The sequence below is a fragment of the Vigna angularis genome, chromosome 5 (assembly GCF_016808095.1).
Source record: "Vigna angularis cultivar LongXiaoDou No.4 chromosome 5, ASM1680809v1, whole genome shotgun sequence".
NCBI lineage: Eukaryota > Viridiplantae > Streptophyta > Magnoliopsida > Fabales > Fabaceae > Vigna > Vigna angularis.
Genome location: NC_068974.1, coordinates 37,155,999 through 37,182,383, shown reverse-complemented (window position 1 = coordinate 37,182,383; position 26,385 = coordinate 37,155,999). Strand labels below are relative to the sequence as shown.

Genomic DNA, 26,385 nt, shown 5'->3' with positions numbered 1-26,385 from the left:
CACAGTCCTATTGAGTTATACTTGAAATACAATTAAATAATTATTAATATGATGTATGAAGTTTGGAGAAATTTCACATTTTAAATAAATAAAATCAAATGCATAATTAATTAAAAAATAAAATGAATAAAATAAATAAAATGGAAATTAAATGTGGGGTAGTTTTAAAAGTATAAAATTTTCAGAAATTGAAAAATAATAATAATATCTATAGTAACAATGAAGATTAAATCAATCTACCATATTTATATAGCAAAAGAATAATTGAAATAATTTTGTAATTTATATAAAGGAAAGGGAGTGCGAAAAACTGCAAAAGGAAGAAGGAAAGGTTGTTTCTCTCTCTTTCTGTGTGTCTTGGTGAGTGGCTGCGCTTTGTCTTGCCGGCCATCTCGTCGGAATTTCAGTTATTGAATTTCCGATCACCGGATTCGATCGAATATCGAATCCCTAATTGTGCGATATTTGTTTGTTTCATCAATTGAAATTGAATAGGCATTCAATCTTGGGTGGAGGTGATGGAGATGGAAGATTACGCGAGCAGTGATGAGGATTACCATTACGACTCCGATCAAGATGACTCCGTCGAGGCCTACGAAAACGACGAGGATTACGCGTTGCTCTCTTCCAAGGGTCCCACAACCAAGGTATTCCCTTCCGATAGGATATATCGTTTTTGTGATAATCCCAATTTTTTTCTAGTCTCAAAAACCCTCAATTATTGTGATTTCCTCTTGTCACAGTATATGTACGCGTTTGTTTGTTTGTGTGTGGGGTATTTATGTATGTATTTTTTTTTTCCCTTTTTTGTATTGGTTTGTGATGATTGTTATCACGTTAAGGTGCATTATCTTGGGTTTTGTATTGAGATGGTTTTGTTGAAGGTTGGGGCTTTTAGGGCTGCTTTGAATTTTGTTACCTGGTTGGACTGTGTGACATTAACGTTTGGACTTTCTTGAATTCGTTTGGGGTTGGAATTTGAAGGGTTTCTTTATGACTGACATCTCAGGTTACTGTGGGTTGGTTGGGTTCTGTGATTCTATCATTATTTTTTTTTGGGTATGGTGTGAAGCTGGATTATGTGTTTTATTTTTTCTTAAGTTTATTGTAGTCTGATGAACTCCTTTGGCATTTGCAGGTGATTACTAAGGAATCACTTTTGGTTGCACAGGTAACATGAGGGGGGCAAATGATGTCTTTTTGTGTTTTGTTTGGATAAATTATATTTTTACCTTTTACTGAGATCGGTATGCATATTTTTGCAGAGGGAGGATTTGCGCAGAGTAATGGAGATGCTATCGGTAAGAGAGCAACACGCTCGTACACTGCTAATTTATCATCGTTGGGATGTGGAGAAGTTGTTTGCAGTATATGTAGACAAGGGGAAAGCATTTCTCTTTGGTGAGGCTGGTGTTACTGTGGATGAACATCCCGACTCTGACTCATCCGTTCCTTCTACAGTAATGTGCTACATCTGCATGGAGGATGTTGCTAGGGTCGAAACAACAAGAATGGATTGTGGTCATTGCTTTTGCAACTCCTGTGGGTATTTGTTTTATTATTCATAACCTGTGGTTTGGAACAATGATGAAAATCATGCAAACTTCATTTATGAGCGTGTTTTGTATTTGTTTACATTTTACAGGTTGGATTGAGCATTTTATTGTTAAAATAAATGAGGGTCAAAGTAAACGTATTAGATGCATGCAACACAAGTGCAATTCCATATGTGATGAAGCTGTGGTTAGAACGCTACTCAGTAGAAAGCACCCTGATATGGCAGAGAAATATGAACGCTTTCTTCTTGAATCTTACATTGAAGACAATAAAAGAGTTAAATGGTGTCCCAGTACACCTCATTGTGGGAATGCAATACGGGTTGAGGATGATGAATTGTGTGAGGTAGAATGTTCATGTGGTTTACAGTTTTGTTTTAGGTGCTTGTCAGAAGCACACTCACCTTGTTCATGCCTGATGTGGGAGCTTTGGGCTAAGAAGTGTCGAGATGAGTCAGAAACTGTTAATTGGATAACCGTTCATACAAAACCATGCCCAAAGTGTCACAAACCAGTGGAGAAGAATGGTGGTTGTAACTTGGTTAGCTGTATCTGTGGTCAAGCATTTTGGTGAGTTTTCCTCCTCTTTCCTGCCTTAGCATATTCTGTTTAACAATTAATCTTTCTGTCTGCAAAATATCAGTTAATTAAATACAGCAGTACGGATCAGAAGTTGAAAGCCACCTCTGACACTGACACTGTGTTGACATTTACTTATATTTTAGTAATAATTCAACCCTTTTGGTGCAGTTGGTTGTGCGGTGGAGCTACTGGCCGAGAGCATACTTGGTCAAGTATAGCTGGTCATAGCTGTGGTCGCTACAAAGAGCAAGAAAAAACGGCAGAACGTGCAAAGAGGGATCTATATCGGTATATGCATTATCATAACCGGTATAAAGCTCACACAGACTCCTTTAAGATTGAAAGCAAACTGAAAGAAACTATACAAGGGAAGATTGCCATTTCAGAAGAAAAAGATTCTACACTCAGAGATTATAGCTGGGTAAATAATGGTCTCTCCAGACTTTTCAGATCTAGGAGAGTCCTATCCTATTCATATGCTTTTGCATTTTATATGTTTGGAGATGAGCTTTTTAAGGAAGAAATGACAGAAGCTCAAAGGGAAATAAAACAGAATTTATTTGAAGATCAACAGCAGCAGCTCGAGGCAAATGTTGAAAAGCTCTCTAAAATTTTGGAGGAACCTTTTGAAACCTTTTCAGATGATAAGGTTGTGGAGATAAGAATGCAGATTCTCAACCTCTCAACAATTATTGATAAGCTTTGTCAAAAAATGTGAGTGTCCGCTTTAATAAATAAGGTTGTGGTGCATTTCTTAGTTTTTGACATTGATAATTGCAAATTTTGATATTTGCTGCAGGTATGAGTGCATCGAGAATGATTTATTGGGTTCTCTCCATCTTGGCATTCATAGTATCGCTCCATACAAGTCAAAGGGCATCGAGAGGGCTTCAGAACTTTCAGTTTGCTGGAACAATAAAGTAAATACTGGTAAGTGCCTGTGTCGGTTCTGTTTGAATGATTAACCAGACCCTTTTGACGTTATCATTGCCACTTTGTGTTACCGCCTCTCATTATGTACTAAAGAGAAATTTTGAGTGAGCCACTTTTGTTATTTTGGCGCCTTTTTAATTTATCTACTGTGCATTAAATTATAGTAGTCATTGGTGTGAATTTGATGCATGCTATCTATGGTCATGGTTTTGATAGACTTTGTATTAATCTGTCAAAAAGTGTTAAATTTGTAGACGAGCGATACATAAATAATCATATTCAAGGGTGCTTATTGCAGATCTTGTTTCGTTTGTTTGTTGTTATTTACCAACATGGAAATGAAGTGGCCATTTTTAAATTTAATTTTGGAGCTTTCTTATTCAATTATGTTATGAAAGTTCTTATGTATGTTTTCTTCAGTTTGACTTTGTGGATGCCATCAGAAATGTTACTGAGTGAAAAGGATTATTGTATATATGCTGCAAGCGTAGGTGTAACAGCAGAACTTGATCGGCCTTCGGGATCAGGGAGTTCAGATGATAATGGATGCTCTTCTCGTAAACGTGCTAGAAAAGATGGTGTTGGAGGTGGTTTTTTTGATCTAAACTTGCCAGCAGAGTTTGTAGACAGAAATTGACTTTGAAGAGAAGGACACCTTATATACGTACAGGCGTACAGGTCTAACATAAATTGCTTTGCTGCTTTTGGAAGGAATTAATCTTTTTTGGATTTCTCACCCCATTCGCTTTCACCCATGTCTCTCTACTCTACTCTATTCTACTGAGATATATGTTTCTAAAGTTTATTGGCATCTCTGTCTTTCTGTCTGAAATCCTAGCGCTGTATATAGATAGCCTTGGTGCATTTATTTGCTAGTAGTTTTATGTAAATGGCTACCTGGGTTTCTAGCAACACCTTTCAGGACAACTTCTAGGTTCCTTTTATTCCTATCTTTATCTTATCAAGTCATAGGTGGAGGTAACTTCACTCATTTTTATTGTTAGTTTCACCTTTCAAACACTATACTTCTTCTATTAATGTCGATGCTCTACTTTTAAATTTGATCCAAAACCCTCATGGTTTTATAAATTGGAAGAAATATACTTTTGTTTGAGATTAAGGACATGTTTAAATTGAACTGCCTCATACACATTTTTAGGAGAGGAAGAAATAAAAGAACAAATGAAATATAACTTATTTTTAATCTATAACAATGTTAATTTTTTCTCTCAAGATATCTCTTCTTATAAGATTTCTCCAGATATAAATGTATATATTTTTACCTTTCTAAAAAGGGAAATAAAGTCCATGGGTAAAAGAAAAGTCAATGAAAAAAATATGTTGGCAGACAAAGAAGTCTATGAAGGACCAGAAAGTCAACGATTCTAATTTATGTCATTAAAGTGATCTTATCAAATCGCAATCAATAAAAAAGGTAAATGAATAATTTAGTTTTAAAAAGTGTATTTTTGTGTTGGATTAGACTTAAATCTATGAACAAACTGAACTAATGTTTAGAAATTTGTAGAGTTTTATTTAAATCTTTAAAATTATTCAATTATTCTTCTATTTTGACGTCTAAACATAGTTTATCATTACTATTTAAATGAAAGAATTGATTAATTTTGTGAATTTAAAACGAAATCTTAGAAACTTATTTAAATTTTTCTTAAGTTTAATAATTAATGGGAAAAACCATTTTGTTGTCTATAATAACATGGCATGGAATGGATAGGGCACTAGCAAGAACTGTCATAAGTATTCAAAGGAAGTTTCCTCCTCATAAGTTTCTTCTTGCACTCCAAAAAAAAAATCAGTCTTTCTTTGAACAGTGTAATCTAGAAATAAAAATAACTTCTACATCATACAATTCAAAAACTTTTTGATTTGTAAAACACTCAAATTTACAAAACATGTTTCTTAATCTTAAAAAATTTAATATTAAATAAACTCAATCAACAATATTAGTTGGTGTAAAATCAGATAACTCTACTTGTATTTGAATTTACTTGTTAAATGACAATAAAAATAATAATAGGTGAAGCAAAATAAAATAAAGTTAATACGAGTACATTTAATAACACTATTAATATCATATGATAATAATAATTAAGATGAAGTTATCAATAAAATAATGACAAGTATATCTAAAGTGATAATGGCGGTTATAAATATATTTCTTTTCAATTGTTTTTCATGGTCTACTTTAACAAAATTTTGTTCTTTTATATTTTTGTCATTTTAAAATTTTTAAAATAACTTATTTTTAGTTTAATTAGTATGGGGAGAGAAAAATAATCATGCTTCCCCACAGGAAATACAATAACACAAACATACATTAAAATAAGAAAAAATAGTTTTCTTTGACTGAAAGAAAAAAAGTATTATAGAAAAGAGAGTATAAGATAATAATAGTGAGAACAAAATTGATGCCAAACATATTACTGTCTCATCAATCTCAACGCTAAGATTCTGTTTTCTTTGTTTTGTTGAAATAAGAAACTTCGTTAGGTTCTGACAACACTATTAAATGTTAGCAACCCCAATATGCATGCATTGGTTCCTTTTACTACCATCAATGCTGCATCACTTCTCACTCCTTACTTCATGCATTTAAACACAAACCCTAATAAATGATTCATCTATCAATTTTCATATTGATCTATGTGCCAATACTCATCTTAAATTTTACATTTTCCTATGATGTTTCTCACCTTCTACTAAATTTTTTAATCTCTGACAAAATTATTTGTTATTTTTTATTTTTTTTCTTGTTAATTGTCCATTTTAGTAGGTTGTTCACAGAGTATCTTAAAATTATTCTTAACCTTTTGATATATCGTTTTCTTTATCATTAGCAGTAAGTGTATCAAAATATTTGAGAATTACAGAAGAATATAAGTAAAACACCACATTATTTAAAAGTATTAAATGAACAAAGTGATGTTATGAATATAATTTTTGTTGGACAAATATAAGATGAAGGAATAATATTTAATTTATTTATGTAAATAGGTTATATGAATGTCTGATCAATGTTTATTGGGTGTGTTGTAGTTAATTGTCGTTAAAATACTTCTTAATCTTATTACTTCAATAACCGGCTGGTCATTCAAATCCTTAAGCTTCACTAATAATTGAGTTTACATGTGAAAATATGTTTATCGATTATTGGATTGTAATTAGGTCTATGCTAATGTAAGTTCATCCCGAAATTTATAAATACAAATTTGAGGTAAAAAAGTAGATGATTGGATTTATTGTGAATTTAAAACTTTATTGTATTAATCGAACTTCATATTACTAACTTGAGCGGAGTGTCTTTGACATGTACATGTCTGCACGACTTGAATAAGTAGTAAGGAAGGTGAAGAAAAACACAATTTGAGCTTGAAAGACACTTTTAGAATTGAAAGTGACGTGAAGTGTTTGACTATGATCTAAGACCATACCCTCACCCGAAAGAGTAAAGTAAATTTTTTTACAAATCATATTATTCGATAGTTAATTGGTGTCTTTAAAATATTTTTTACCAAGGAAAATTTTATAATTTTTTTAATGAAAATTTAAACTCAGTTTTCATTTGAAATTCAACAACACGTAAAAGTTTATGTTCTAAATTTTGTGTACTAACAAGTTGCCTGTGTCTTATCTGATGACACATTAATAGGTAAAGTTTTCACTAATTCTGAGGTCTTGAAATTAGTAGAATTTTGGTTCGTTCTGGATCATTGAAAAAAACTGTTGAACTGATACGGTTTATTGGAGTAATATATATTATAGAAGTCACAAGTATGTCTGTCAGTCTCCATTGAAAAATTGACAGTGTAATGTTTTGCTCCATAAGACAGATTAATTTTTCTAATTAATTAAGTAATTAACTAATCTTGTTGCTTTGATTGTTGTCAGAAACTCATATTGGAGACTCCCAACACAGAGAAAAAGAATAGAAGGGCTTTGGTTCTGCAGGTTTAACCAAGCCACAAGTCAAACTACAAAGTACTTAAAAACTTAGTGAAATATCAAAAAGTGAGTCAGAGATTGGAAGAGTTGCAAGACCCGAAACAGAACAAATGGAATTAATAAACAATAACAGATTTTTTTATTTTTACCTTTGCTCGTTGGGGTACAAGAAAAATAAAAAAAAATTAACACATGCACTTAAAATATAAAATGTTTTTTTATTCAATCACAGATATCTGTGCTAAATAACATTGTGATTTTCTTTTTACAATTTTTTTCAGTCTTTTTTATCCCTCAGCTGCTGTTGCAAACCACTCTACTGTTATATTTCAGCCACCTTTCCCTCACTAATATATATAAAAAATCTAAAAAGAAAATAGAGTGTAATTTCATAAAAAAAAATGGACATAATGAACATGTACTTCTTATCTTTCTAATAATACGTGATAAATTTGTTTCATATCAAGAATTGGACATTGTAAATAAAAATTCATCTTATCACATCTAATAGTTTTATATCGTTTAAAAATCGAGATCTAAATAATTTAAATACTCATTCTTCTTTCCATAGTTTAAGATATTTTTTAAGGATAAATCGTGACAGAATTTTTATATTTAAGATGAACAATATTTTGGATATATGGTAATTGACTCAGGTATTAGGAATCTAAGTGTGAGTCTAAGTCTCACATTGGATAAAAATGAGAAAGTAGAACACTATATAAAAATGAAAAACCTATTAACTCATTGTCTTAAAGTTTTGGATAGAGAGTGGTGTCAATCCTTTATATGGTTGGGCTTAAATCTGATTGGTGTTTGTATATCTCAGGTGAACCTGGAGGGCGTACTGTAGTGTAAACTAGTGTAGAACTTTTTTCCATCTTTGAAGCTATGGTCAAAAGATGGCAAAAAAAAAAAGGTATTGTTCATCAAAGGGCATTATTCTGGCAATTGTAAAATTATGTGTACACATTATTCACTATGCAGGCATGCATATATCTGTACCATTATTGTAAGCAGAGATGTAGAGACATTATTTTATGCTGTTCTTCCCTACGTGTATATAGCACCCTCTCCAATGAGAAAAGGCATGGCACTTTTTCCCACCAAAGTCATTGACAATGCAAAGATTGGTTGTATCCAAGTTTCTCCATGAAATTAGACAAAAGACAGCCCACCAAAACCAGTCACCTCATATAGAAAAACATACTCTGCTTCTTCCTTTGACAATAAACTTTCAGCCCTTTTGAGGCTGCTTTTCTATAAGTGCGTTTTCCTTTTTATTCCAAGTCACCAAACTCACTGTGCTTTCTTCTTCAACCTTCCCTGGCGTTGGTAGCATCGCCTAGTGGAGGGGTCATGAAGCCTATCACTCTAAATACGTGGCATAAAAGTTATCACAGCATCCTCAAATTTATCTGTAAGTTATGTAACAGTATATTCAAACTTCTATAATTTAGTAATTAAGCATGTCCTAGTCCTGCTTGTTTATATTTTAAATATGATTTTAGTTCCTAAACGAAATTAGAATTGGTAGAGTGAATATTTGAGTTGTCTATCTATATCTTTGATATATTTCAGCTTAAATTCAATCTAAAATACCATTTAACATCTTGGGTTAAGAGGACTATATATCAATTTATTTGTAAAGTTTTTGAAACAAAAATGTATCAAAGTTAAAGACATTAACAAATTTCAATATTACTTTCCAATTTGAGGAATAAAAACATATTTAACTCTATTATAATTTTTAAGACAAGTTGGAATGCCACCAAATTAGACTAAACACTTTCATGATTAGGTAGTGAAGTTATTACCAAGTGGTTTCACCTCTCATTGTAATAGGAGGATAGTGGCAGGTTGTCTAATTAGTAGGTAACATTTGTCTTAGTTTAGTATAAACAATTAGGGGTCATGTTTCACTTTAAACCAAGAGATATACTGTCTGGTTAAAACCATTTTTTTAATCAAGTATAAGGATTAAGAAGGAAATTAAGATGAGTTGATCAAACTTCAAGAACACTAAACTTTTACCATTTCAACCAAATGATGGTAAATGATTTGTGAGATGTATCACATGGAAGTTTGCCCTTGGAATGGCATAGAAAAGAGACCAAGTGCACGAGTGGATGGAACTGTGCGGTGATGCATTATGTAAGTCCATTGTCCAACAAACTGCCATCTTAATCACAGTCTGTGTTTTTGTCACTATGTTCTATTCTAAATGGTGAAGGTCTCAGCTTTTAGACACTGCTATGAGATAAAAGAAAAAACTAAACTTATGTGATTCTTTTAATGCAGTGCATAAAGCCAACCAGCACAAAAGTTTCAAAGTTGGAGTGCCTTTTGACATGCATGCAACATATTTGCATCATTGTTGATTACATATTCTGCGATACACATATCTCAGTTTGCCTCCATGTTTCTTGTCATATCATTCTTTTGTAATCCCTAAGTTTTACTTTGGAATACATTCTACAAAAGCTATGACTTGATTTTTCTTCTTTTGATGAAATGCAAAAACCACAACTTTATCTAAAAAGGGTGGGTTGGTCAAAAATTTAAAAAAGGTGGTCATATGTTCTTCATAGATTGTTTGTCAACAGCAGTACAACACAAGTATACCCTTCTTGTATTTGTACCATAGTGGTTGAGAATAACATATACCAGACGTATATATGAAAAAAAGAATATGTTTTCGGAATTGAAATAGATATAACTGAGAGGCTGTTTGGATTTTAAACCACCAAATCGATTCAGCTTTGAAAAAGCTTCACTGGGCGTGAAGTCGCATTCCATCAGAGAGGAGATTCTGCTGCTTGTAAGCGCAGCTATGCTTTAAATTAATGCATTTTGGATGTATCTTGCCATTTTGACCTTACATTTATGAAACTTTGTCAATATCTGGTCCTTGTGTGTGTGTAGCATTAATGATTTTTGGTGCATTCATTGACAGTGTTTAAGCCAATCTGACACTAACATGCATGGAATAGAGTGGCGCGATTCTGTTTTCAAGCAATTCAAGCTCATGGACCCAACTGTTTCAATTTCAAGTCACAAGCGCTCCAACAGGTTTTTCCAGACACAATTCTTTCCTACTTTCGACATTTTCTCTTTCTTTTTTCAGTATTTGTTGTCACTTTCTCATTTCACCAACTTTTGTCTTTCTAAACCAAATAAATTGAAGACCGAGTTGCAGCGCCACACATCTTTTTCTTCTCCTTCTTCTTCTCCTTCTTCTTCTTCTTCTTCTTCTTCTTCTTCTTCTTCTTCTTCTTCTTCTTCTTCTTCTTCTTCTTCTTCTTCTTCTTCTTCTTCTTCTTCTTCTTCAGTACATTCATTTTTTAACCAAATAATGGTTCTTCAAGTTATCCAGAACTTTGGCTTCTTCAGATTTATGCTAATAAATATAGGTAATCTTACTTTTTTCACAAGATCGAAACACTAAATTAACCCAAGAGTTAATATTCCCTCTGGACTCAATTATAAGTGAAATTAACTATTTTCACACTTAAACTTCATTTAATATTCTTGTTTTTATACAATAAAGATGGGTATTTCCTATATTTCCTTCAATTAATTTTATTGAGAATGATGCTTAGATTTAAAGATAAGGGTAAATATGAAATAGAAGCTTTATGTAAGATTGAAGGAATTTAAATTTGTTTGTTTCTAATATTTGAGTCAGGGAGTAAGTATTTTAAAAAACTAAGGTTCAACCTGGTATTTGTTTCACCTCCTTGCCAAAACAGGTCCTATGAGGAAGCTTTTTTCATTGGTTTTGCAGGCTAACAGGACCATGTTAACTGTAATGATGACATGTTCTCTGCTCCCTATTTTGATATTTTTGTTTACTGTTTGGCAGTGATCCAATGAAAAGAAGAGTCATGGCAGATGGATTAGAGAACATCAGTGAAGCTTCTTATCGTCCTGAAGTGGTATCTCTCCTTTTCTCTCATACCACATTTACCTTCTTGATGAATATTTTTGAGCATTATATAGAGAGCATTTTCCATTCCTTTATTAGCGCAGTTTTTAGCATTCTTATAGAAGAATGATTTTCAGCACATAGAAGCTAATACTTTTAACTTAGTAATTTTCTCTTTCTTTTATACCACAAAAAGGAACTGGGGAAACTAAAGCACAGCATTGAATCCAAGACGAGGCAATACAATAATATTGATCTTCAAAGCTCTTTGACTCAAGAGGTACAAATCTTGACTGATAATTAAGTTGTCACTATACAATCAGCTAGTAGTAGGCTTATGACAGCACAGTCCTTTTTGTGGAGACATTTCTAGTGAGAATAACAGTAATATTGAAGGCAATGATTGGAATTGTCCTTTTTATACATGGCTTAGATAAACCTAGAGTTAATGCATTTGGTACATAGCTTTTCATAATCTATAGTTTTTATATCTCTGAAGATTCTGCAGCTTCAAAAACGATTACAGCAACAATTCGTGATAAGGCGCGCATTAGAGAAAGCACGTTATCTGCCTTTTTCACAGGATGCTGCATTAGAAAATGCAATACCCAAGGTACAGTTACATACATGTACAGTTTTTACTTTCTCAGTTGAAATTTTTGGGTCTTGCTTCTGACTATCCATTATATACATCTCTTATGTAATTTTAGGCTGCAAAGGAACTGATTCAGGAAATTGGAATATTAGAATTAGAAGTTGTGTATTTGGAACAATACCTACTCTCTTTGTATCGGAAAAGATTTGATCAACAAATTTCATCTTTATCACCTAAGGAGAGAAGATTGGAATTAGCTTCAGACACAAATAAAGTAATATCTGCAGTGCCCAGCAATGGTGCTATTTCTGACAAAGAAATTTCTGTTGTGAACTGTAGTAATGTCATTTCACCCAGAAATTCTGTTGGCTTTCGCCTTAAGGAATGCAATAACCAGTTAGAATCAGAAACTGTCTTGGACTCTAGTATTCATCGATGTCACTCTGCACTATCTCAACGAACAGCATGCTCAATTGAAGCTTCTCCTGGGAACATTGAAACCAAAGCTGTAGTTGACTCTTACCATTCTCTGCCATTATCCATGTTGGAGGTAAGTATAATGAAAACCAGAAAACTGGTTACATCCTTTTATTTGTTATGCAGCATTCTCTAATATCCGGCTTCCAAATTTTATTTCAGCAGCAAACTCAGTTTGCTAAATTCAGTTCAACAAGTCTGGCCGAGCATCTTGGGAGTAGCTATGTTGATTACGTTCCAGAAACACCCAATTGGCTTTCTGAGGAGATGATTAAGTGCATATCAGCTATATATTGTGAACTTGCAGAACCACCTTCTCTTGATCATAAAAATGCTTCATCCCCTATTTCGTACTCATCTTGTGGTAACGAGTTATCTTCACAGAGCCAGGGTAGTAAGTGGGGATCACAATGGAAGAAACACTCATCCTTCAATCTAAACTCCACTAACCCTTTCCATGTCAGGGGGTGCAAAGAATTTAGCGAACCTTATTGCTCAATGACAAGGATACAGAAATTGTGCACAGATAATCAGAAATTAAAAGAAATTGAATACATGCTACGGAGATTTAGGTGAGCCATCTTATAGTGCATAATGTTTTTTATCATATTTTATTTAGATTCAAAGTTTCTCTTCTAAATAATCTACTAGTTGGATGATGAAGCTACACATTACATTTTTTACCTTGAATATTGAAGTTATCAACTGTGGTATGCAAATTTGGTTAGATGATTTCTTTTGTCTGGAAGAACAACATCATATCCTACTTTCTTGCAGGTCACTTGTTTCTCGGCTGGAAGACGTTAATCCTAGAAATATGAGGCATGAAGAAAAGCTTTCCTTTTGGATTAATGTGCACAATTCCTTAGCAATGCATGTAAAATTTCTGAATCTCTTAATTTTTGTTTTTTATCTCGTGCATGTTATTGCTCCAAATCAGAACCATTATCATCCTCCTCGCTTTCCTCCACAGGCCTTGTTAGTTTATGGAATTTCAGCCAACAATGTTAAGAGAATGTCTTCAGTACTAAAGGTAAGTTTCTCGTTCATAAAACTCCATGGAATTGACTGGTATGTGACATTTACTAAAATAAGCTAGGATATTCAGGCTGCGTATAACATTGGTGGACATACTATAAGCGTAGACCAGATACAGAACTTCATTCTGGGATGCAGAATGCCTCGCCCAGGACAGGTAAATCTGATTTCCAGAAGCCTCAAAGAAGACTGCATATTTCATTTTACACAATAACCAAATAAGTTTGGCATAGATCAAACTGTCGTCCGTATGCTTTTCTTAACTCAGTATTGCACCTTTCTTTTTCTACTAGTGGCTGCGGTTGTGGTTTCCTTCAATGACAAAACCAAAGGTTAGAGATGCAAGAAAAGGATATGCAATACATCGTCCAGAACCTTTATTACTATTTGCTCTTTGCACAGGAAGCCATTCTGATCCTGCGGTAGACTTCTGGTCTTTCTGTATTTTTAAGTAAAAGGATACGTTCACCTACAATTTTTGTTGTATTCACCTAACTCAAGGAAACAGAAAATTCTATATCTAAAGATGTAATTACCAAATTGAAACATTGATAGGTTAGAATAAATTTATTTGGATTAGTGAAAGTTTTCAGAAATTCTTGCCTTTTTCTTAGGTTAAGGTTATAAATAGCACATAAGATTCTGTACTTGACATATATGTAGCTTTCACAGCCTCCTGCTTTAAAGAAACCCCTTTTATCGGTCATTTTCTCATAAATTCACCTGGTCCTTGTTGCAACTTCTCAGGTTCGTTTGTACACACCTAAGAGAGTATTTGAAGAGCTACAATGTGCCAAAGAGGAATACATTCAGTCCAACATCACCATAAGCAAAGAACAGAAAGTAGTTCTCCCAAAGATGGTTGATTCCTTTGCAAAAAATTCAGGTCGAGGAGCATCTGATTTGATGGAGATGATTAAGCCTTATCTACCCGATTCTCAAAGGAAGAGCATTCAAGAGTTTCATTCAAAGTCAAGCTTGAAAAACATTGAATTAACTCCTCATAACTTCACTTTCCATTACTTGATTTCAAAGGAATTAGCTTGGTAATGACATTCCTCGGTAGGATTCATGTACTTGTGTGGGTATAATAATCATCTGTCTATCCAAAACTTGCATTTGGTGGTAAGCACAGGTGTAACGAGCAAGAAGCAAATTTGTCTGCTTCAAAACATAACAGGTGAATAATAGTTGCCTGCGTTATATCCGTGAAGATATTAAACCAAGGATGGTGAGTCACTAAGGTGGGAATACGAAGCAGAGAAAGATGTACTTCAGATAGAAAGCAAAGGTTTAACTAATTTTTGCTTCATAACTCCCTATCTTAAGGTCCTTTTCAGTTAATGGATGTATATTCTTGATTCTTTTCATCAACATCAGCTTAGTATGATATTTCAATCCTGGATACTTTTTCTGTGTCTGCTCAGCAGAAATCATTATTGACACCCAGCACAGCAATTCTAAAGCACATTCTTATTGCCTTTTGGTCAAACAGCATGAAAGATAACGAGAGAATGACTGAAAAGAAAATCATTAACTCTAAAAAAAATTTAGATTTTAACACTCAAGCATTTTTTGTATTCATTCAAGTTCATGATAAGTTTGTTTTCGATCCTTCAAGTTTAAAATTGATCATTTTAATCTCTATAATTTGACATACAAAAACTTTTTTTATTTCAATACCAAATGCTTTGTACTTAAAACGCTTTCAATGGGAAAGAGTTATTGATGGCAAGAATGTAGAACCAAAATAGTTTATCAAGTAACAAGTTGTAATTTATTAACCAAGTGAAACCATGAGTTATGTTTTGGACAGAGAATAAAACATTTTTTTTTTCAAATTACATAAACTAAAGTTCAATTTTAAATTTTGAGAATAAAAACGATCTAATCCCAAATTTAAGATACTAAATATATAAGTTTAAATTTCAATTGTTGCTACAAATTAAAATTATCTGGATAGGAGCATAAATTCCCGATTTTTCTTTGAGGAATTAATACATTTACTCTAGTGGTAGACAGATTACTGAATTATTAACAAACCATGAATATAACAGATCAACTGTATCTAAAATATCTCCGAGGAGTCATGCAAACTCCCAAGTCCTTCCTAAATACTTGACTTGAAGGCGCAGAAAAACTGCACAAGGAGAAGGATGGACTCTTGCTGTGTGTCATGGTTGCAAAAGGGTCCTTTTATCTTCAAACTGCTTATCTTTCCCCTGCAAGGATCCACCTCTGCCTTGATAGTGTTGTTGGAATCTGAACTTCATACCTACAGAACGTCGTCTCCACAAAACAGCAGCAAAACCAAAACTCAACAATCAACTACAGCGGCAATCACAGAGCTGGTTTTGTCTTAGCTCCTCACATGCTTGAAAACCGAAATAGAGCACAGGAATTCAAGACATGTTTCTTTGTTTCCATTCCCACGCTTCAGATCACCCATAGCAGCACCAACACACCAGGGTGGAATCACCACGGAGTTTCATAATCACGGAGCATTAATCCTTCATTATGTTCCATGTGCCACCAAATATGAGACAGTTGGTCGTGTAGATTGTAGAGCACCACCTTTTCCGCCTTGAATAACTGCCTTCACAGAATCTGTAATCTACCAAAACTTCAACTCAAAAGGAATAAATTCTCTCGACATGTATCTCCATAAAAAGTTTGAATCCCGACAGTGAATTTACCAAGTCATCTCATCAGGCCAACTTACAGCTGTTTTTCTCTTTACTTCATTTGCCATGATTTTACTGTGATAGGATAGAATAGGATGTGACAACATCAAATATTTGTATGTAAGGAGGACATGTCATCAAATGCACCTCTTCGAAATCATCAAATGCACTTTCATGAAGAAAATAGTCTTCCAACCGTTTTTGTTGTAGTATTATAATTCCTATTGACTACTGCAAATACTATCTATAAGCATGCTGCATTGGATGGTGGCTCTATGATCCTTATGTGGCAGAGCATCCAATTTTAGTGGCATTGGCTAGTTAACCATCAAAGTATATCCTAAATACCAGCCTGAATTTCATTAAGTTGATTCAGCTCTACGAAAGATAAATACAGTTTCCCATTCAAGCGCATTAAAGTTGAATATATTCCATCTGCTTTTGAATGAGATGTATCACCAGAAGTAAATACATGAATACCATTTTCCACAAATATCCAACTGCAACCAGCAAGCTTCTTAGCCTCGTATCCTCTCATTTTCTTTCTTATTCTTCCCATCTCATCCCACTTCCCTGTGGCAGCATAGGCATTGGCCAACTGCACATATCTAGACCCGTTATCTGCTTCAACTTTTAATAGCTCCTCTTCTGCCCGTTTGACAAGTGCTGTATCACTGCTCATCTGACAAGCATTAAGAAATGCACCCCAGATTGTAGCATCTATTGGTATGGGAATCTTCCTCATGAATTCTACTGCCTTTTCTAGTTTATTAGCCCTTCCATACATATCAACCATACATGCATAGTGGTAAATATCCGGCAATACATTGTAATCTTGTTCCATGGAAATAAAAAATTGCTCTCCTAGTTCAACTAATCCACTGTGCCGACAAGCTGATAGAAGAGCAATAAAAGTGACTGCATCTGGCTTGACACTTTTATTCAGCATTTCCTGAAAAAGATAAATTGCTTTATTTTCATAACCATGATGAGCATAACCAGCAATCATGATATTGTATAAGATTGCATCTCTATCACTATCAGTAACCAGTTGGAAGATTTTCTCAGCATAAGTAACATTTCCACATTTTGAGTACATATCAATCAAAGCACTCAGTAATTTCTTATCCACATGAAATCTCATTCTCAAGATGTAAGCATGACTTTCCTTTCCCAAACTAAGGGTAGCTTGTATGGCACAGGCACCAAGCACACTGATAATGATCGCTGTATCAGGGACTACTGCTTCTTTAGTTAAAAACTCTTTGAAAAGTTTGAAGACTTCCTCACATTGTTGTGATTTGACATAGCCAGAACATAGAGCTGTCCATACAACAGAGTTTCTTTCCAAGAGTGAATCAAAAAGCCTTTGGGCTTCTTCCATGTTACCTTGAGATGAGTAGCCTGCTATCAATGAAGCAACTGAAAATGGACTTTTAATCTCAATTTCTGCATTGACTAACTCGGCATATCTGATATTCCCACACTTAGAGTAGAAGTCGATAATGCCACTGCTAATAAATTTATTTGAACTGTAACCACTTTTCAAAACCCAAGCATGAACAGATTTGCCAAGCTTTACACATTTTAGACCTGTGCAAGCACTCAAAACACTTGCTAAAGTGTGTTCGTTGAAACCAATACCATTTTCAGTCATCACAACAAACAAGGTAAGTGATTTCTCCACATAGCCGTTCTGGGCGTACCCTGCAATTAATGTGTTCCAAGACACAGTATCATTTAATTCAGGATTTTTCCAAAATATATTTAGGGCCATGGTCATCTTTTTTTCCCTACAACAAGCTGCAACCATTGCATTCTTTGAAATTAAGTCCACCATCCCATCACAACCGCTAAATGCAGTACATGCATCTTGAAACGAACCACATTTAGAGTACATGTCTATGAGAGAACTCAAAGCAAACTTACTTAAATCATTTGCAGTTTTCACCATATATGAATGCATCTGCTTCCCATAAAGCAGCACACGTAGTTTGGCAGCAAGGTTAAGAATGGTCGTGAGAGTGAACTCATCAATCCCAATTGTGTCACGTGCAGATTGCATTCTAGTAAACAAATCAAGTGCCTCAGTCTCGTACCCATCGGAGCCAACATAAGCCGACAACATGGAATTATAAGAAACCAAATCTCTGTGAGAGGCTGAGTCAAAAAGAGCTTGTGCGTGAGGCAAGTTGTGTGCTTTTATGTAAGCCATAATTATGACATTCCAAGAGAACACATTGGGGTGGGGAATTTCATCGAACAGTTTGTGGGCCTCTTGCAAAAGGCCATGGTTGGAATAAAGATGAATGAGTTGATTACAAGTGAAAATGCTTGATACCAAACCGGATTTTATAGCCTGCACATGGTCACGGTATACTAGAGCATCTCTCACTCTCAGGGGCCTAATTACCATTGCTACTGACTATTGCTTTTGAAAATGTAAGTATTGTTCTTGGCAAAAAACAAAAGGCTAATAATACCATTAAAAACTTTGGGAAAAACAAAATTGATTTTTTTCACAAACATCAAAACATTGTATATATGTGATGATATGATGTTGTATGCTTGGTTTTGCATTTTAATTCACGCTCCTTCATGCATGCATATAAAAAAAAATGGAAATAAAGGTGCACGTGCCTCTCACATTTGATCCTCTTTATCTGAAACCTCTTTTCTCTCTCAAATCAAAACAAGCTTCTAAGTACGACAATAATTCATGATTACAAATTACAACTCACCTTATAATTAGATTCTTCAGAATAGTTGAAACTAATTGTCGGGAATGTCAATTGTTTAAATAACATAAAAAAGAAATTGGTTAAATACTTACTATGTCTGCATATTAAATTAAGATGAGATGATTTATGTTTTGGTGTATCCACACAATTAAAAAAAATGGAATGGGAGAAAAATACATGCATTCCAATTTCCTCTGTTTTCTCCTTTTCCTAGAAATGTCAATAAGTTCTATTAAAAAATTTAAGTCTATTTTATATATTTAACATTTTCAAAAAATTTGTATACTTATAGAAATTTAAAACCCCAAAACATTTACTGAATATTCACTGTTCATAAGTATGAAATAAATTATAAAAATATATTATAGAGTGAGTTTTGTAACAAAAGATTCAGAAAGCTCAAGTTAAGAAGAAAATGAGAGTTTATATTTAAGTTTTTTAGAATATTTACTTAATATTTTTTTATTTAAATTATTTTATAAGAAATATTTTAGTTTTAGAAATATATTTCAGTTTTAAAAATTAGTTATTATTTTAAAATTATAAAATCAAGATTGAGATATTTATAAATATTTTATATTTGATATTTTCTCTTGCATTTATATATAGAATACATTAATAAAATACACAACTAGTTTCTTCATAAAATATGTCTCTTATATCTCTTACCTCTCATATTTTTAAAAGTCTAAAACTCCCTGCAACAGTATAAGAATCAAGGTCTGTAGAATAGAAGAAAATATCTTACAAGTAGTTATTTCACTCTTTCATGGTGAAAGCTATGAATACAAATATATCTAATCACCAACTTAATTGATGTTGATAGAAGCCAAATATAAATTGTTACAAATGCGGACAATTGAGACATGAAAAATGTATACAGATCCTATGATCTTCAAGAAAATGTTAAGAACCATAAAGATATTGATAAGAAGAATGTTGTTAATATTAAATGAGTTTTGGAACTGCATAAGGGTAAAAATGACTAATACGAAAAATATGTAAAGAGAAGGTTTTAAGTTAAAGATTAATGGTAAAAGTAAGTAAGATGATATATATATATATATAAGTCGAAAGACTCATAAATGGAAAATTTTAGTATTCAATTTGAATTTGAACTCCCACGTTAAAAAGACTAATATTTAAGTAAAAATGATCGAAAAACTAATCGAAGAAAAAATTGTTAGGATTCATCGTCTGAAATCTTACAACTCATAAAGAATTAAATAAAATAACTAATATGTAAGCTAAAAACTCCATAGATCAATAAATATGAGTATGAAATTCCACTTTACTTAAAAATCAATAAAATAACTAATATATAAATAGAAGAACTAATTAATAGGAGAATTATAAGAATTCAACCTAAAACTTAGGTAAAGGTTAAATAAGGATAAGAATTCGGTAAGGGTTATATAAAGATTCTACAACAATAATTTTTTATGAATTAATAATCTTTGAAAAGTAGTTATTTTTTATTACTTGGTAATATAATTTTTCTGTTGAAATATTCTTTCCAACTCATCACATTTTCTTTTGTTTCTTATTAGGAGATATTTTGCTAATAATTTCTACTATATTTCACGAACAGGTTAGAGAATCATAGCCCCACGGCAATCCAAAAGGTGAAAGAATACTACTTTTAAAAGAAAAATTCCCTAAATCCATCCAATCCAATTTTCATCTTATACTTTTATAAACCCTAAATTTTTCTAGACATTTGTGCAAATAGTAATATATATATATATATATATATATATATATATATATATAGGTGGAATAATTTTAACAGGGTAATAAATTAGTATTTTAACACACTGAAATAAATTAAATAAAAGAAAAGAGATGAAAATTGAAAAGTAATTTGTGGAAATGATAAAAAAAGTTTTGATATTAATGTTTGTCTGTTTGGGAAGTTTGACAAAAGCGCAAAAGTTAATGAGCGTAGATTTTCTTTCTCTATGGCGCACCAGAATCACTTGATCACAATCCCCACCACTGGAAAGCATTTGGCGGGTTTGGATTTCATGTCAAACTTTTCTTTTTCTCTTTCAAATTCACAAAATTAATATTATGAAATTGAAATTACAAGCATTGAATTTAGGGTAGAAAAGAACCGAACAAAGGAAACAAACAAAGAGAGACAGAGAGACAGAGGGAGAGAGAGAAAGAGGAGAATGGAAGAGGAAGGCATAGGGTTAGTGTTGGCCAGAGCCACAGAACTTCGATTGAAAATCACCAATTGCATCCACAGAACCGACACCGCCAATGGTCCCACGCCGCACGCCGACGACGACGATGAAGAAGCCACCGAGCGCCTTCTCAACATTTGCGATGCCCTTGAAGCCTTGGAGACCCAACTTTCTTCTTTGCAGGTGCCATATTTCAAAATTAGGTTTCTTTTCTTTTCTTTATTTTTATTTGGGGCTTTTTTGGCGGTTGGGAATTGTGGGATATCCTAGATTGTATTTGTTTTTCATAGCTTGTTGGTTGGGTATTTGATTTGCTGCTGCCTCAGTTAGTGAGTTCGAGATTTGAGTGGTGGTCTTGGTACGTTATGGAAGTTTTGTAGCTTACCAGCTTTTGTTCATTCTTGTCGATAATCAAATGCCAATAAACTCCATTTTTGTGACCAAAGTTGTTAACTGTACATGTTCAAGTTCAGTAATGCCTGTGGTTAACTGTCACCACAGGTATCTGCAGTGTATTTGCAGTCTAGGTGCTTGAGGTGCTTCATGGATTGAGAAAATACCACCTTACTAATGAATGAATACACCTTTTCATTAGTTTTATGCAGACCCTTGAAAATAATAAGTAAATTGGTATTTTTTGTAATGAAAACTGAAAACAGAAAGCATTTTCTCAAACTAAACTGTCCCGGATTGTATTTAGATGCTTGATTTGACTATTGTGGAAACATGGTGTGTCTACGTTTGTGCTTTGTTAGAAATACAGTTTTCCCTTGCATTGCATATTTACATTCTAAATTAATGGTTTCTTCATTCTTGGCCTTGCAAATCCACAATGTGAAATGAAACTTGACTCGTTGGAGTTTGGAAGTGTGTGATCAGTATGCCATCAGTCCTTCACACTCTTTCCTACTTTGTGACGCTGCGAAAATATGATTTTATTTATTATTTTGAGCTTATATTAATGCTTGTAAGATGATTTTTAAAGTTGTATGATTTTTATGCTTTGCTATGAGAAAATAATCAAATTATGATCGAGATAAGAGTTTGCGAATCATATGTATCGTTGTGCTTTTTTTAGGTTCTGCAGCAACAACAGCGATATGAAAGAGAAATTGCCTTGGCTGAGATTGAAAACAGTCGCAAAATGTTAATTGACAAGCTCTCTGAGTACAAAGGTAAGGAATTGGAAGTGATACATGAAGCTTCCACTTTTGCTAGTGAAACAGTGGAGCACAGCAATGATCTACTACTTCCTCCATATCCTAGCCGCCCTCCCTACTCTGTGTCTATGGACAAGGAATATCTCTCGCAGATTCCTTCCGTGAACAAGTCTGGTCGCAATGGGTTAATGACGCTTGATCCAATGATTGAGACCAACAAGAATCTCCGTGAAAAAGATCAAAATCTCGTTGAAAATGGGGCTAAAAATTCGAGAAAAGGATTGGGATTTTTTATAACTTCTGCAGCCAAAACAATGCTCACGGTAGTTGGCGTGGTATCAATATTAAGTTTGTCTGGTTTCGGGCCTAAGTTAGGCACACGTTTCAGCGTGCAAGGCTGGCGTCACAGAGTAGAAAATGTGGAGAGATCTACAACTAAAAACGGGGGTGAGAGACCAAGTACTCAGTGTCCACCTGGGAAAATAATGGTGTGGGAAAATGGGGAAGCACGATGCCTAGTGAAAGAGAGGGTTGAAATTCCATTTTCAGCTGTTGCTGCAACTCCTGATATAAACTATGGATGTGGTTGACAATGGCTTTTGTACTCTGCATTGTATATCAGTTCACTTTCTTCTCCCTTTCTTTTGTTCCTTCGTTCTACCTTTTGTCAATATGCTTTTGAAAATGTTATATTCAGTGGCTGAGTGTCTTGGTTTTGGTAGGTGTTGCAGTTCATCCTTTATTTTGAAAATGGGAGAAATTTTGAATAAACACGACAATTTAATAATAATTTTACATTTTAAGGATTTGAATGAAAGATCTTTAAGAAAACCATAGTTACATTAATCAAATATGAAACAATTAATTAGTAAGTCCAAAGACTAATCATTACTTTATTTTGGCAGAATGAATAAGAAATCATTACTTTATTTTGGCAGAAAAAGCCACGTGTCCTACCCTTGCCATCGCATGAATTATGGAAATATTATGCACGTGTAATTGGTCGTTGAATTTGAAAATACTATTAATATGATGTGTAATATATTGTTAACACAAGTGCTTTATGATTCGATTAGTGTGTTAGTCTGTACTTTGTTTTTCTTCTAATAAAAGTTGAGTTGATAGCATATTATTCTGAGTCTATACTAACTATAAACTATATATATTATACGAATTGTTCCTAAGTCTAAAACACATTGAATTAGTAAAGTTTTTTTTTTATTATAATACAGTTCAAATTCATTTTTTATTTCATCATATTTATATATCATAACTAATTTTGACAATTTAATATCATAATTTTGAAATAAATATTATTTTCAATAAAAATATAAATTATGATTCATGTTATTTTTAAGGAATATTCACTTCTTAAACACTTATATTTATTCTGTTCATAAAATTTTAACCTCTCTTACTAACATAGATGTCATAGAGTCTTTTTGAGATAAACTTCTTTTTTTCTCAATAACAAAAAGCTCATTTCCAATTAACAAGAATTTCTAAAACTACGTTAAAATCTTGTCACCACTCTTGCATTCTCGGTGAGATCACCAATAATATAATTCAGTGCATGTTAAAATTGTGTGTTAACATAATTCATGCTGTTTATTCTCCTTGTTCCTTTAATACATTATTTTTTATATTAAATTCCTATGTCTCTTGCTTTTAGTGAATTTCTCTTCTTCCTTATCCTCACACAGAGATTGTCGTTAAAAGCCATGGTTGGAATGGAGCAAGGTCTTAGATAAAAGGGATTCACATGTAACTACAGGAAGTCACATGGACAGTCTTTTGAAAGAACAGATGTGTTGGGGTTTGACCTATTTCTGTTGAAGCTCGTAACATGACACAAGACACATCATGCTGGAAATGCTCAGGTTCAAAAGGAATTATTCATGTTTGGATAAAAGAATTGTAACAAAATTGTTTTGGAGGTGAATGAAGAAGTATATAAAGTTTTTGTTTGTTTGTAAATATATATTTTTTTTTCTATTTGTAAGATCTTTTGTTTTTGTTCTCAATTTGAAACATGTGAATACATATTTGGATTTAGTAAAAAACATAATTTCATTAATGTCATACGAGTCTAATAAATATTTAATTATCGTATAATCTTAATTGATGTGTTTGAATACAGGTCTAAAGAAATGTGCTTTGATATATGAATATATAATAAATCATAATAAATAATAATTGATAATAATAAATATAAACAACAAGTTTGTAATTTAATTTCTATATTTAAATTTTTTATTTCATTAATGTAACCCACTTTTATTAAATTAGAATTAACATTATTTGAAAGTGTTGTGTGTAAAAATCTAAGTTTGTGACTTTAAGATCCAAATGATTTTCTATTTCGGAATCTCTTTAAATTTGACACTAACACTTTGCAAGTAGTAAATATTACAAATTTTAATGTGATATATTTAAATTTTGATACGTAACATCTTCAAATGAAATTAATATTATTTAACAAAAATAATCATATTGAATATTTTTACTAAAATAAAAACTCAATTATTTTTTTGAAGAAAAATATAGAAACTCAATTAAAAAAATAAATATAAGGATAAAAGGAAATAAAAACATATATTTAAAGATGAAATTACTAATGAAGTTAAATGATAATAAATAATATAAATGGTATAATAAATATAAGTAGTTCATAATAAATAAGAATAAATATTTAGATTTACTAAAAGCATAATTTCTTTAATGTCGTACAAGTCTAATAAATATTTCACTTATCGTAGTTTGAATAACTAATGCTTCATGTCTTAAAGACATGTGTTTTCATTTAAATATATAATAAAACAATTCATAATAAATAATATAAATTATATAATAAATGATAATTAGTATGAATAATAGATAATAACCAGTAATAAATGATTAATAATAAATTTTAATAAATATTTAGATTTAATAAAACATAATTTCCTTATGACACACAAGTCTAATAAATATTTCATTTTCGTATAATTTAATGATAAGTATGAATACCTAATGCTCCATGTCTTAAAGATGTGCTTTCATATGAATATATAATAAAATAATTTAGAATAAATAATAAAAAATGTTAACTGATAATAATAAATATAAATTACACTAAATAATATATTATATAATAAATAGTAACAAATAATATAAATATAAATAAATAATAATAAAGAAAAAATTTGTAAAAAATAATAGTGAATATAAATAATAATTAGGTTAACTATGTTTTTGGTTCCTAAACTATTATGTGATTTTAGTTTTCATACTTCTTGGTGTTAGGGTTTCTGGTGGGGAAGATGATTGACATGACGACCACATGTTATAGTATGCAACATGTTATGTGATATATCGTTAGCCACGTTAGAAAAAGACTAATATCGTTGGTTGTGGAAGACTATATCTGGAACTTTTTAAAAGGAGAGGGATGAAAATATATCAAAGTTTCAAAGAGGGACGAAAATTAAAATCGCATGATAGTTTAGGGATAAAAACATATTTAACCATAATAATAATTATAAATATACATGATAAATTATTAATATAAATAAAATAAATAAATAGTAAATTACATAAATAATAAATAAAGTTCTATATGATTCATACATAAAATGATACATGATAAGATGACACAAGCAAAATCATTAGACGAATCAATACGTAAATAATATAGTATAATGAACTTATCAAACATATAGTAGAATAAACTAATCAGAAAATATACTAGAATAAATTCACCAAATGACTCAATAGAATAACTAACTAATAAAAGACTCACTAATGAATTGATGAGACAATACAGAATAACTTATCAAATGATATAAAATCAAACAATATAAGTTTGAGTCCATCATACTATATGAGTGAACTTACCAAACGATGTATAAGATACTTCTGCCATACATCTAAAGCTCTTCATTTAATGCACTTCTACTAATAATATTAGGCGAGTATACATTAATTAAACAAGTCTATGAATACATACCAGAATACTTTTTCCATACAATAATTATATGAGTCTATCAACACACATTAGACGAGTTTGTCAATATACTGATTTGACGCGTCTAATAATATACATAAAACGTGTTTGCCCATACATTGATTAGACAAGTCTAGCAATATACATTAGACGAATATATTCATATAATGATTAAATGAGTCTATGAATACATATTAGACGAACTTGTTCATACATGAGTCTGTTTATACATCGATTAGATGAGTAATAACAAACACAACATGACTTTGTCCATACAAAAATTAGATGAATCTAGCCGTATACGTTAGATAAGTTTGTTTGTATTGATTAAATGAATCTATTAATACTTAATACACATACTTAATATACAACTTTGTGCATACTATGATTAAGCGAATTTATCTACACACTTATTTAGACAAATTTAACAATTTCAATTAGACAAATGTGTTTATTCATTGATCTGATGATCTTTTTAATACATTTATGATAATTTTGTCCACTCGTTACGGACGAATATGTCTATACAATATAATCATTGACTATATATT

At 32.1% G+C, this 26,385-nt stretch overlaps 4 protein-coding genes across 8 annotated transcripts; 3 read left to right on the top strand and 1 right to left on the bottom strand.

Moving 5' to 3' along the window:
• The first annotated feature begins 289 nt into the window (after positions 1-289).
• Positions 290-4,074, top strand: LOC108340602 (probable E3 ubiquitin-protein ligase ARI2). Of its 4 annotated transcripts, none has more exons than XM_017578092.2 (7): positions 290-647; positions 1,139-1,171; positions 1,266-1,542; positions 1,646-2,126; positions 2,307-2,852; positions 2,938-3,068; positions 3,492-4,074. In XM_017578092.2, exons 1-7 carry the CDS (start codon positions 519-521, stop codon positions 3,494-3,496), a joined length of 1,602 nt encoding a protein of 533 aa, XP_017433581.1. In that variant the 5' UTR covers positions 290-518; the 3' UTR covers positions 3,497-4,074. The 4 variants fall into 4 exon arrangements, with proteins under 4 accessions (XP_017433581.1, XP_017433580.1, XP_052733552.1 ...); XM_017578091.2 differs by having other exon boundaries at positions 292-647; positions 3,563-4,074; XM_052877592.1 differs by lacking the exon at positions 290-647 and adding an exon at positions 715-1,009 and having other exon boundaries at positions 3,563-4,074.
• A 5,012-nt stretch (positions 4,075-9,086) lies between these two features.
• On the top strand, positions 9,087-14,479 carry LOC108339656 (uncharacterized). 2 transcript variants are annotated; one of them, XM_052877285.1, is made up of 12 exons: positions 9,087-9,188; positions 9,991-10,106; positions 10,900-10,972; positions 11,159-11,242; positions 11,462-11,575; positions 11,673-12,107; positions 12,197-12,606; positions 12,812-12,911; positions 13,008-13,067; positions 13,143-13,229; positions 13,366-13,494; positions 13,820-14,479. In XM_052877285.1, the coding sequence occupies exons 1-12, from the start codon at positions 9,180-9,182 to the stop codon at positions 14,120-14,122; spliced, it is 1,920 nt and encodes a 639-aa protein (XP_052733245.1). In that variant the 5' UTR covers positions 9,087-9,179; the 3' UTR covers positions 14,123-14,479. The 2 variants fall into 2 exon arrangements, with proteins under 2 accessions (XP_052733245.1, XP_052733246.1); XM_052877286.1 differs by lacking the exons at positions 9,087-9,188; positions 9,991-10,106 and adding an exon at positions 10,181-10,447.
• A 538-nt stretch (positions 14,480-15,017) lies between these two features.
• Positions 15,018-18,333, bottom strand: LOC108339892 (putative pentatricopeptide repeat-containing protein At3g18840). The gene has a single exon (XM_017577115.2). It carries the CDS (start codon positions 18,170-18,172, stop codon positions 16,097-16,099), a length of 2,076 nt encoding a protein of 691 aa, XP_017432604.1. The 5' UTR covers positions 18,173-18,333; the 3' UTR covers positions 15,018-16,096.
• Positions 18,334-20,412: 2,079 nt separating this feature from the next.
• Positions 20,413-22,489, top strand: LOC108340567 (plastid division protein PDV2). The gene is made up of 3 exons (XM_017578037.2): positions 20,413-20,513; positions 20,602-20,872; positions 21,768-22,489. Exons 2-3 carry the CDS (start codon positions 20,675-20,677, stop codon positions 22,437-22,439), a joined length of 870 nt encoding a protein of 289 aa, XP_017433526.1. The 5' UTR covers positions 20,413-20,513; positions 20,602-20,674; the 3' UTR covers positions 22,440-22,489.
• The last annotated feature ends 3,896 nt before the right edge of the window (positions 22,490-26,385 follow it).

Coding starts and splice junctions, on each gene's coding strand:
- LOC108340602 (XM_017578091.2), top strand. CDS start 519: ATGGAGATGGAAGATTACGCGAGCAGTGATGAGGATTACCATTACGAC. Junction 1,172..1,265: donor AATCACTTTTGGTTGCACAG/GTAACATGAGGG, acceptor ATATTTTTGCAG/AGGGAGGATTTGCGCAGAGT. Junction 3,069..3,562: donor GAACAATAAAGTAAATACTG/GTAAGTGCCTGT, acceptor CTGCAAGCGTAG/GTGTAACAGCAGAACTTGAT.
- LOC108339656 (XM_052877285.1), top strand. Junction 10,973..11,158: donor CTTCTTATCGTCCTGAAGTG/GTATCTCTCCTT, acceptor TACCACAAAAAG/GAACTGGGGAAACTAAAGCA. Junction 13,495..13,819: donor GAAGCCATTCTGATCCTGCG/GTAGACTTCTGG, acceptor GCAACTTCTCAG/GTTCGTTTGTACACACCTAA.
- LOC108339892 (XM_017577115.2), bottom strand. CDS start 18,172: ATGGTAATTAGGCCCCTGAGAGTGAGAGATGCTCTAGTATACCGTGAC.
- LOC108340567 (XM_017578037.2), top strand. CDS start 20,675: ATGGAAGAGGAAGGCATAGGGTTAGTGTTGGCCAGAGCCACAGAACTT. Junction 20,873..21,767: donor CCCAACTTTCTTCTTTGCAG/GTGCCATATTTC, acceptor TGCTTTTTTTAG/GTTCTGCAGCAACAACAGCG.